At 36.0% G+C, this 8298-nt stretch overlaps 1 protein-coding gene across 1 annotated transcript; it reads right to left on the bottom strand.

The window, feature by feature from the left end:
* Nucleotides 1–4934: 4934 nt before the first annotated feature.
* LOC140836156 (uncharacterized) lies at nt 4935–5825 on the bottom strand. Its single transcript, XM_073201564.1, has 3 exons — nt 5318–5825; nt 5152–5219; nt 4935–5071 (listed from the first exon to the last, which is right to left on the bottom strand). Exons 1-3 carry the CDS (start codon nt 5797–5799, stop codon nt 5028–5030), a joined length of 594 nt encoding a protein of 197 aa, XP_073057665.1. The 5' UTR covers nt 5800–5825; the 3' UTR covers nt 4935–5027.
* Nucleotides 5826–8298: the final 2473 nt, after the last annotated feature.

Here is an 8298-nt window from a genome sequence, read left to right on the forward strand (position 1 = left end):
TAGAATTTTTGTTTTGCACTTAGGTCCTCATATTATTAGTTATTACTATTTGGTCCTTAAAATTCTCAATTCCTGCAATTCAATCCTTAAATCCAACTATGTAGAGCATGCTTCCTAAATAAATTCTCATAATTAATCTTACATTTCCATAGATACTTAAAATCTTCAAATTGTACATTTATAATCCTAAAGATTGTCGTAGTCTTCGAATTGCTATTGCTTATATGAAATCCTCAAAAATTTACTCGACTAGCAATCAAGAACCATTAATAATTTCTTAGAAATTCTACAAGTCTCAAAAGCATTCATAATTTTTAAGTTTAACTTATGGCCCATAAGTAGAACATCAGTACTACTAACCCAAAAATTAATATAGTCAAATAATTTAGGACCTCTCCTAATGCCCAATAGCGAAATTCTTATTTATGTCCGGTGGGGGTGGAGGTGCATTTCCCTCCTCCCTCTGATGCTCACCGTCCTCATGACTGCGCTCATCATCTCTCGTGCACTCAAGGATGCGTCTAGGAGGCATATTGTTCCATACATAACCCAAACGTAACCAACATGCATAGTTTCATAATTTACTTTAAATAAACACTGAAATAATTAAAGAATCTGAATGTAAAACATTTCATGGAAGCATGCTGTCAAAATAATTCATGCTTTAAATAAAATACTGAAATGTAAAACTTACAGACCGAAGACGTGGCTTCATGAGCTTCTCGTGGTCAGTAGTAGTGTAACCCTTTACAAGAACATAGGCTCTGATACCAACTATAAAGGCCCGAAAATTCGTGCTTGAAAATTTTGCGGAAAATTTAAAATTTTTCTTTTTAAGTAGTTAAAACGTCTCAATCATAAGTTAAACTGATAAAAATGTTTGACATTCAAAATAGCAGCGGAAGAATTCTAATGTTTGCAAAATAATGATTTAAAAATAATTCAGCAACCTAAAAACTTGGTTTGAATTAAAAATAAATGCTGAAATGAGGTCCTCGGGTCCCACTACTGCCGACCAAGCTAGCTCACTGGTCCCCGCCCTCAGCCCCGACATCAGGAGTACCTACAACAATCAAGTCTAGTGAGCCTAAAGACTCAGCATGCATAAATCGTATATAGCGAGTACATAAATAAATAGTAAAATTTTGCATGGGGTAAGATGTCGTATCAGGAGTCATAAAGTGAAAATACTTCGCCATAAACAATTATAATACGTGCATAACTAAACTGAACATCGTAGTAAAAATGGTTGCTCCATCGAGCCATGTCATAAATATCAAGTAATAATTTTCTGGTGAGTTTATGGTATCCGCAAGTGGCCACTGCACTAATATAAACTGCAAAATGACCGGTGACTGGCGACCGGACCGATAACTGGCGATCGGATTTAAATATGCTCGTCTGATCAGACAAAATGCCACAGTATACTGGGTGGTACAAATTGAACTTACCGGTAACTGGCGACCGGATTTACAAAGTCTCCTATGATATTGCTACGGCCACAAGCAATATCGCATAAATCTCAAAAATGAATATTTTAAATTTCTATGCACGTAATATAATTAAATGACATCATCAAATCTGAAAAATTTCAATCTCCTGTATTAAAATCATTTACTTGCGATAATTTAAAAAATATCTATATGACTTGATTGAAGAGTCAAAAGAGATATAAACATGCCTGGGTTTGTTTTGACAGAAAACAAACGAAATACTGACGCGGCGCGGTGGAGACGGAGTGCTCTTCCTTAATTCCTTTAAACCAAACATGCATGATAATTATTATAATAATTTAAAAAAAAACGTAAACATGATGCATGAACATTTAAAAATATTATGATTTGTGCTCAGGGTGCTGCTAGGACCAAAATCTCACCCCGGGTACAAAATGACCATTTTGTCCCTGGAAACCCAAATATTATCGTTTCAACCCTGGACCTCTAAAATTGACCCGAAGCTTACCAAGCTCCTCGAAATATCCCAAAACATATTTATAAGCATTCCTAGATGTAAACTCGAGCCAAAATCACAGTTTATCTAATTCAGTTTTAAAACTTGGACCGGGGTCCCGGTTTCAACCCGAATCGAACCGAAACTTTCCCAACCTTTTTACCATATCTTAAAACACATAAAAGACTCTAAAAACTCTAAAACCCGACCCATATTCCCTTGAACCAACAGCCAGCGAGCTGCTGGAAATTTCAGCAACAAGTTTCCATGAAATTAATCCCTTAATCTCGACCCTACATGCTAACCACCCCAACCAGCCTCGAGCCCAGCCGCTAGGGACCAAGACCAGATCTTACTGAACCTATATTGATCGATAGATAATATATTTGGAAATTTGAAAGAAAATATAATCAGTTAATTAGTTACAATTGTTGTTATCTGAGGAAGTCAAAATACATTTTACTTCATATCTCCAAATTTCATGTGGTTAGTATATCCGGTGCTTTGTTATGCTTTGCAAGTACAGTAGGAAAATGATATAAAGATACTATTATTTTTTGGATGAGGTGTAAGTTTTTATATCAGAGAATAAAAGTGGTGAAGAATTGTTATCTTCTCAAGTTTCAAAGCTTGAAAATTTTCTTTTCTGGAAATTTTTTTTCTTGATACTCCTGTGTATGTGCTGGGGCGTGAGATTTGTTTCTCAAACAAATAGTCATCTACTTGGTAATAAAGTTTAAGCTTCATGTTATGCATTTTCTATGACTAAAATTACTCTTGTTACTTGTTTCAAACCGAGATCGGAGAGGACTTCATCCACTATTTGTCTTCAAAAATCATATGTAATTGTATAAGTGAATATTATCAGTTGATCTTAAAATATGGTAAACAATGTAAATTACCTTCAGAAACAAAAAACATGAAACAACACTCAGCTTATGTGGAAAGAATAGGAAAATGCCCCTTTAAATGTCAATTTTATAAGGTATGAATGTGTTGTCAGTTTCGTGTCTTTTATTGACTGATCTTGCTTCTCAACTCTGAATCTGTTAAGAGTTTGCTCTATCCTGTCACTTTTAATTGTCACAGCTACTATGTGTTCCTGATTGAAAATATTATCTACAAAATAAGTTTTTTGATGGATAAGCATTTACTACTGCATTTTGAAACAGTGCTCTCGCACTTTCCCATTAAATATTCCAGATTGGTGCTGAAGCAGATCTGTGCTTTACTTTTGTGGCCCTGAAGAGGAAATGGTGAAAAGAGTTTGTGTATTTTTCCCAAGTGGTAGTTGCTTCTCTTGTGGTCCAAAACAGAAACAAAGTGTGAGTTTCTTTGGATCAGTTGGACTTCACATGTATTGATAAATGTCTACTCTTACATGTATTCTTATAGCAATGTTATAAGGAAAACAGATTATAAAATAACAGGTAATAAATAAAAAATAAAAATGTGTGCAGTAAATTTTATCTTTAATATAATATTGAAATTGAATTGCAGCTCAAATAAATAACTTTAGAATCATTACAATATAATATGAAAATGTTGCTAAATTTTTATAAGTCCATTTTATATTTGTTCAGTATTCATGCAATTATTACATTAACTCTTGATATTTTGCGAGTCAAAATTCCGTTAACAGCAGAATATCAGGTTTGTGTAGGGAACAGAGAATGCAAGAGGCATATGAGCATCTTGATCTGATGCAGAGGGAAGGAGTTCATCGTAATGTGGTGACTTTCACTATCCTCATTGATGGGCATATGAAATTTGGGGAAGTTGATCTTGCTGTTGGTTTGTTTAATAAAATGAACTCAAATGGTTTTGCTTAGCATGGACTGGATGGAGTTCTGATTAACACTTTAGTAAAAGGCCTTTGTAAGGGTGGTAGGATAATCGATGCATTGTCGCTCTCACATAATATGCATAAAAGAGGCTTTTTTCCACCTAAAAGTTCTTATGAAACGCTTCTGAGTTCTTTTTGTGCTCAGCGCTCAAGCCTTGATGCATTGAAGATATATGAATATATGTTGGCCCGTGATTATTTCCCTTGCCGTTACAATTTTGAGTGGTTGATTAACATCTTGTGTGAGGATAACGAGTTGAAGGATGTTCATGCATGCCTTACACCAAAGAGAAGAGAAATAATTTGCAGCCACTTCTTTTATATCTAGTGGAAATGAAGGTTCATGTTCAAGTTCAAGCTCAAGTTCAAATACAAGAAGAAAACTTTTGCAACCTGAAAAAGTAACTAATTTGACGATGATGTTTAAAATCTCTACAAATTAGTGAAGATGTTTAGGCACATATCCGAATTGGATTCAACATGCTGAATTTATGTTCTAAGTTAATTTGGAAATAATTCTTGTGAAGTTGGAATTTCTGTACGAATGTCATATACATCTGTTATCAGCTAGTTATCAATCATTTTTATTTTATTAGCATTGATATTCCCTTTTCTTCTACAAGTCATTGATATGAAACAGAAAGCTAAAAGATTCTTCATATAAATAGTATTTGGATTTTGTTCAGCATTTACAGAAGGTAATGAAGAGCTTGTGTAGTCGATTCATTCATCTTCCTTTAACGGTTATTAGCTATACAGGTAAACATATAAACAAATATATACGAAATATCGTGTCATATTATAACTATATAAACTTTACTTGATCAGACATTATGCATGACCATAATAACTATATGCAATACAATATATTTCATCCAACTGAACTAGACCAAGAATAAGTTATAACTAATCTTAAAAAAAAGTTTGTTTAAGTACTCAACAAATATTTATCAATATATAAATAACATAACTATAGTTGAAAGAAAATAAAACAACAATTAAATTAAGAAAGTTCATCACAAAAAGTTTTTAAAAACAACATCTTTATTAATTAAAGTTGACAATAAGTAAACGACCCAAACTAATCAATAGAATAGAAAAACAATTCTGAAAACCAAATAACTAAACAAATGCCAAATAGTAAAGAACTTATCTATCTCATCGTTGGGACTGAATGAAAAAAATGCACAAAAAATAACTAGTCATCTATAAAATGACACATAAATGAATTTCATTCATCCAAACGTATTCCAGTTGTCCACATGTTGTTAGAACCTGCAATAATAAAGACAATTATAAATGTCAATCTTTTAATGAAAAACTTTTGTTTAAAAAAGATGAAGCATTTCAAGTACCAGTCATCGATGCAAAATCTTCTTCATTTGTGTTGTCATCATTGTTATGACGATTATCTACTGTTGATCTGGTAAATGATAAATAGTCATATTTACAAAAAAAAATAATGAGAATAATTGGTTTGTAAAAATATTATAAAAAAACACAAAATTAATCAAAGTATACCTGTCATGCAAATTTGGGCAGTTGCGCTTGTCACGCGACACACCTCGATGCCCGCATCCACGACATATCCTGGTCTTTGAGGATGACTTCTCTTTTGATGATTTCAACCTCTTCCCGCATCCTTTTGTTCTTACTTCAGAAGGATCGGTAATACCAAAGACCCCATCCATGATTTTCTTTTTTTGACTTCCATTGCTGAATGTTCTACTAATGTTAACCTCTTTAATTTTTTTTAAAATATAATCTAATTGTTCATCTAAGAAGTTTGTTCCTTCATCAGTCAATGATGCATCATCAATTACTACAGAAGCTTTATTGGATAACCTCGAGTGTCTTGACATCAAAAACATTTTTGGATCGTCGATGACATTTTGCTCAGCCATAGCATATATTGCTCCAACCTTTGCATCTTGTGTCCACCGTTTGAGTATATACTTATTAGGCAATTGAAACACTTGGTTGATATGAAAAAAAGCTAACATATGTCTGCATGGTATGCCCTCAAACTCAAATTTCATACAACTACATGATATTAATCCAACTGTTTATTATGTGTGAGCTTCCTTGATTTGGAAAAAGAAAAAGTTTGAAAATTCATTACATTGTAAATCACTAATTCAGCTCCTACAGATACTTGTTGCACGTAATAACCATGACTCTCACACATTTCACTTTGAAACTCCACATATTTTTTTCGTATACACCTTAACCATTTGAGCTTCCATTGGCCAGTTTGTCTTGATCTTGGGATGTTCATTCATATCAATATGGCCAGCAACTAACTCATTGTTCCTTTGGTGCCGGAGTGCCCTATTGAAACGGGTGATAAAATCTATCAATGAATTCTTATTATAGACGTACCTCTTGAAAAATGCATGTGAACTTTCATATCTCTGACTACTTGACATTCCAGCACAAAATATATGGTTAAAATATATTGGCACCCACTTCTGTCGCAATTCATACATCAATGACACCAATCATTTTGCTCCAAGTTAGCACACTTGATAACATCTTCCCACGACTACTCAAATTCATCAGGTGTTGTGGAATTTTGAATGACATTCTTTATGCTTCGATAGTGGTCACGAAAAGTCATAGGGTTTAATTTATCTGGGAATTTGTTCAATATGTGCCACAAACAATATCGATGCACTGTTTTAGGGAAAACTTGTGCAATGGCTTTCACCATAGCAGGATCTTGGTCAGTGATTATCACGTTTGGTGCACCTTTAGGCATTGCTTCTATGAACTTGTTAAACAACCAAACAAAAGACTGAGTTTTCTCGTCAGTTAAAAAACCGCAACCAAACACAATTGTCTGATGATGATGATTAACTCCTACAAATGGTGCAAAAATCATACCATATTTATTGGTGTTATACGTCGTATCAAACACCACAACATAACCAAATACCCTGTTTGCCCTCTTTGACACAGGATCTACCCAAAAACACATGCTAAACCTTTTATCTGAATAAGTCTCGTAATCAAAGAAAAAGAGGATTTCTTGTGTAGTATCCCGATACCTAATTTGAGTTAATTATTGGATTAATTATATTTTTCGGTGGGATCGGAAGGACCGAACCAGGTTCGGATCGTCCGAAGAGGGTTCGGATCATCCGAAGTGGGTTCGGACCGTCCGAGACAGGTGTCTGGAAGACGTGGAAGGGTTCTGGACACGTGGTAAAGTTCGGATCGTCCGATCGGGGTTCGGATCGTCCGAGACAGGTGGCTGTACTCGTGGAAGTCATGCAAGATTTGGATCGTCCGATCAGGGTTCGGACCGTCCGAAGTGTGCCAGATCGGAGCGTCCGAAGTGGATCGGATCGTCCGAACGTTGGCTATAAATAGAGGCGCGAGGCTTCATTTGTGACTCGCCATTTCAGAGTGTTCCAGAGCTTTTCAGTCGTTTCTGACAGGTTCTAGTCTTTTTCCGAGGTTCGGGCACTAGCGGGGAGCTACTAGTGTTGTAGCGGAGCTGTGCTCTAGTTTGGAGCTAGCGGCACCAGTGGGCTGACTGCGGACGCAGGCGTGAGTCTAGGACTGATTGTTAGGATCTGCTGGTTTGAGGTACGAAAGTACTATCCGAGATATCCTGGTCGAGTATACATTCTTATATGTGTTGCATGATTATGTGGTGCATTGATATATGTCATATGATGCATGCTATTATGTCACGTTTTATGATGCATGTTGCATTTCATGTTGAGCCGTATCTCCTTCGAGATAGCCTTTACTGTTGAGCTGTATCTCTTTCGAGATAAGCTATATCTTGTGGGGCCGCTCAGCCCTGTCTTGTCTTGTGGACGCATGGACACCGAGAGTACACAGTGGCCGACGGGTCCGGAGGGCTTCGGTGATCCGGGACATTTTAGGTCCACGTCTGTTCTTGTAGTGGATGCAGTGACCCAGAGGAGTACCGCGCGGCACTATCCACTTGGCGCCTCTAGACTGAGCATTTTGAGATCCTTTGTTACTCCTGTTTCTTGACTACCCTGGTATCATATCATAGCATGTGCATTTCATATAGGCTTGTATACTCATGCTTTTGTACTGGGCGTTCTTATCGCTCACGTCCTCGGTTTTGTTTATCTTGGACACCCCATTTCCCACGGGGCAGGCCTCAGGTTGGATGGCTCAGGAGGAGGAGGAGGAGGACGTTGAGTAGCCGGTGGAGTTATTTATTCAGTACTTTTTGATTCGATATGGTTGTACCGTATACTTTCTTTTCATTCTGAGTTGTTATGAATTTTCGATGGGGTTGTATAACTATCATTTGTTGACCTTTTCCGCTATTATCTCTGATTATTATTAATTAAGTTAGTTGCATGCTTAGTTCTTGATTAGTAGGTGATTCTGGAACGGGTCACTACATCTTGTCTTTCTTAGATGCAAAGAACTCAACCAGTGTTTCGGCATCGATACCATTTTGTTCATCTCTTAGCTTTTTCTCAAAGTTTCTAATATCTCTTTCAGTA

This window comes from Primulina eburnea, chromosome 7 (assembly GCF_022965805.1).
Source record: "Primulina eburnea isolate SZY01 chromosome 7, ASM2296580v1, whole genome shotgun sequence".
NCBI classification, from domain to species: Eukaryota; Viridiplantae; Streptophyta; class Magnoliopsida; order Lamiales; family Gesneriaceae; genus Primulina; species Primulina eburnea.